This window comes from Microtus ochrogaster, unplaced genomic scaffold (assembly GCF_000317375.1).
Source record: "Microtus ochrogaster isolate Prairie Vole_2 unplaced genomic scaffold, MicOch1.0 UNK74, whole genome shotgun sequence".
Taxonomy (NCBI): Eukaryota; Metazoa; Chordata; class Mammalia; order Rodentia; family Cricetidae; genus Microtus; species Microtus ochrogaster.
This window is the reverse complement of record NW_004949172.1, coordinates 141,970-145,985: the sequence shown is the minus strand read 5'-3', so window position 1 is coordinate 145,985 and position 4,016 is coordinate 141,970. Positions and strand designations below refer to the sequence as shown.

Genomic DNA, 4,016 nt, shown 5'->3' with positions numbered 1-4,016 from the left:
TACTACAAGGACATATGCTCAACTATGTTCATAGAAGCATTGTTTGTCATAGCCAGAACATGGAAACCTAAATGCCCCTTGACTGAAGAATGGGTAAGGAAAATGTGGTACATTTACACAATGGAGTACCACACAGAAGAAGAAAAAAGCAATGACATCTTGAAATTTGCAGGCAAATGGATGGATCTAGAAAATATCATATTGAATGAGTTAACCCAGATCCAGAAAGACAAATATTATATATACTCACTTATAAGTGGCTTTTAGGCATAAAGCAAAGAAAAACCAACCTACAATTCACAATCCCAGAGAATCTAGACAATAATTAGAACCCTAAGAGAGACATACATAGTTCTAAACTACATGGGAAGTAAAAAAAGACAAGATCTCCTGAGTAAATTGGGAGCATGGGGCCATGGGAGAGAGTAGAAGGGGAGGGGAGAGAAAGGGAGGGGAGCTGAGAAAAATATATAGCTTAATAAAAACAATAAAAAAACTTAAAGAAAAAAGAAAGCCAGCCTGGGTTATGTAGTGAAGCCTTGTCTCAAGAAAAAGAAAATTAAACCCTTTCAAACAAAAGCAGAACACTGGGCAATGGACCCTGGTCTCGGGTCTGTAGTTCAGCTCCACGGTTGGATCCTTCTGACCAAACAAACATAACTCCGTCTTACCACCTAAGCCCAATTGTTCTTATCTAGCTTTCTTATCTGGTTCTGGTGTAAGATCCAGGCAATATCTGGGAACCCCATCCTTTCCAATAGGGACCCAGAAGTGACCCTGGAGTAGACCCTACACCCAAACTTACAGGCACCACCTTAGACCGTGCCACAATTCTACACACCAATGAGAACACAGACTCCCAGAAGGACCATGGGAAGGATCCTCTTGGCTACAGGAATGTCCCCTGGGTGCTGGAAACTAACCCTGGTGACAGTCAGTACCTTTATCCATCTGACTGTTCCTCATGGAAGCCAGGTATCTTTGGAGCTGAGCAGGACATATGTCATCCAAGAAAGTCTTAACTTCATCAGCTCTGGGTGCATGGGTCTCCCAGAAGGTCTTGGTCTTCTGAGTGAAGGGCATAGCCATTGTCCATGAGAGAGTCTTCTGGTCAAAGGTGAGGAAGTCCTGTCCATCGTAGCCAATGCGCCAGAAGCCTCCAGTGCTCTGATTTCCCTGAAGCTCACAGCCCAAGGTTTCCTGGAGGATGTGAAGGCCTGGCCCGCCCCAGGCAGGGGCCTGTCACTGTGCTGTCCTTTGACCTTAGCTCCCCTGATACTTCAGTCTAAAAGAGACTATCCAGTGCTCTGGCCCATGGAAGCATTTTGCGTTACTCCATTAAGTCTCGCCCTGCCCTGCCCAGAATCAGGTCTCGGGGTTATAGATGGAACCGTGTACTTCTGGCTCTGCACACTCACCCTTGTTCTGACCCTGCCCTGCCCAGAATCAGGCTTCAGGGGTCATAGATGGAACCCGTGTAACTCTGGCTCAGCACACTCACCCTTTTTCTGGCCCTGCTGGTCCATGACTTCAGCCAGCATCCTCCTGAGTTGCTCCTCCTTCTTCCGAAAGTCCTCAGTCTCTCGTGTCCAGGTTTCAGCTCCTGCATGTCCCTTGATCCTGGGCCCCCAGGCCTCTGCTCTTCTGCTGTCCCCATTGTAGCGCAGGAAGAGCTCATCATCAATGTATATCAGGATTGGGAATGGGGGCTGCCAAGCATCTTCTGGAGACAAGACTGTGAGTTCATAGCGCAGTGTATGGGTTTCTGAGGGACGGAGACAGGGGTGACACAGGTGACAACACAGGCTGGAGGTTTCTACAGTCGGCTCTGCCTTGAGGGGTTGAACTCAGACTGTGTTGTGCGGCTGTGTGAGTGTGAGGAGCCAGTGGACTGCTTTGTTATAGCATGAAAGAGAAAAGGAGGGAGGTGCTAGGGCCCTCGCCAAAGGGGTTGAGACTGAACGTGGAGAGTGGAAATAAACATGGGTTCTAATCAGGCCCTTTTTTGTTATATGTAATTTTACTATGTTAAAGTTAAAGCCTTTCTTTTTTGTTTAAACAGAAAAAGGGGAAACTAATCAGGCCGTTTGAGACAGAGTGTTTCATACAATTACTGAGATGTTTGTTAGGCCCAGAGGTGCAAAAATATTCAGAGAAACAACTACAACTGATTCCTAAACAATGAACCATGTTGATAATTTTAAACTTACAGAAACTAATGGAAACAGAGCCAGTGCTAAAGATGTTGGACCTGAGTGTCCAATTACCGAGGAGGAGGAGTTGCCCCAAGAGACCATCTCTCATATCACAGCTGATGTAAAAGCATGAGGATTTTATTAATTCTGCCATGACAGGGTCTTCCAGCAGTTGGGAGGCTAGAAGACCCTGAATGTCTGGTAAAGGCTAATTTTAAAGGGAAAAACCACAGGAGGAAGGGGTGTCTGGGGGTTGTTCCTTAACTATTATGATTGGCTTATTCAAAAAGGCTATTACCAATAATTGGCTGATCAATAATTGGAGAGTGGTTGCCAGATCAGATGAGGTAAAGGGAAACTTCTGAGGGTCACTTTGCCCCTTCCCAGGGACTAAGTCAAAACATCAGTAACTGAGTCAACACCTAAGGGTTATCTTGCCCCTATTCAGGGAGATGGAAAGTTCCCAACATCTTAGTATGTGCCTGCATAGCTGTTATGTCCTTGGTTCCCAGGGGAGGCGGGGAAGTGCTGAGAGTTGTCAGAAATGGCTTCAGAATTGTCTTCAAGTTCTACATTTCCCCCTCTTATTTGGTCAAATATCCCAATTCTGGGATATTAGAAAATTAAGGGGACTAATTGGATCAGTACACAGACATTAGCAGTATCATCAGAGATACAAGGGTTTAAACCAATGTTACTGGTCCATCATAGATCAATAGAGGGCACTGGGTACTAGTTTCCTGTTGTCTTGGGATTTGGGAGAGAGGTTACACAGGTACTGATACTGAGGGGTTGGAGTCCCTAAACATGCTTTTATGTTAAGGTTAACTTTTTCTGTTGCCCTTATCTACAGTACGTATGAGAGGTAATATTGTTGAAAGTGCCAGATGAGGCTTTTCCCTCATAATAGGGAGATCCTGCTGTCAGGCATAACCAGCAAGATTGTGTCAAGCTGGGGTCAGTACTATTTAGTAAGGAAAAGGCTCCCCACACAAGGTTGAATAGTCCTTGGCTGGTGGTGGAGATGCCGGCAGAAGAAGCAGGGAGTGTAGCTTAGTCCAGCTGGCAGCAGCAGGCCCTGGTCAGATAGAACTTGGTTCTCTACCTTAGCATAATGGTGAAGGTGGCACCTAAATCTTGCTGCTGTATCCTGTTTGGGAAATACCATCGCATGCCCCAAGTCCTTCCCAGGACTGACACCCATGGAGACAGTCCAGCTGCTTGCCCCTGGGAGACAAGTGTGGGAGATGTCACAGGTCCCTGTGCTCCACATGGAGCATTGCTTTGGAAGTATAATTTTTACAAACAGTTATTCAGTCCCAGGAAGAACTAGGTTTTCAATAAGCTTCCCTAGTAGTTTTACATTTTTCAGGCACCACAGTGTAAAAATCTAGCTTTTCCAAGTGGCATCTGTGTTCTGGAACCCCGCACCCGAATATTTCCTACAGGGGAAAATCTTCTGCCAGCCTCCAGGGGCAGCTGTGGGGGATATGCATCTCGGATATCCCAGGAGGCTAGTCCGGCTACTAGTTGACAGAAATCAGGGACTGTTTTGGAGTTGGTCCATACCACCTCTCCGGTTTGTGAGGAAACCTGCCAAGTCAGTTTTTGGGTTACAAAAGGGGTGGGGTAACAAAGCAAGGGCTTGAGGAGGCGCAAACAGGTGTGAGCTGGCGGTTGCTGCTCTGGCTGTGGAGATTTTGCTGTGCTTTTCTCACATCCCTCCATATATATCCCAGGAGTTACAAACTCTGGAACGGATATGAGATTTCCGGGTGCCCGGGCTGGTTCAGATGGATAGATAACAGTCTGGGAAGAACA

The 4,016-nt window shown here is 46.4% G+C and overlaps 1 protein-coding gene across 1 annotated transcript in view; it reads right to left on the bottom strand.

Moving 5' to 3' along the window:
• Nucleotides 1-897: 897 nt before the first annotated feature.
• LOC101993508 (hereditary hemochromatosis protein homolog) overlaps nucleotides 898-4,016 on the bottom strand; it is a 39,131-nt gene continuing 36,012 nt past the window's right edge. Inside the window, exons 3-4 of the mRNA XM_005370323.2 lie at nucleotides 1,502-1,765; nucleotides 898-1,217 (exon numbers count right to left, since the gene is read on the bottom strand). Of these exons, the coding sequence (XP_005370380.1) occupies nucleotides 919-1,217; nucleotides 1,502-1,765 (563 nt within the window). The 3' untranslated portion in view covers nucleotides 898-918. The remainder of the gene's footprint in view (nucleotides 1,218-1,501; nucleotides 1,766-4,016) is intronic.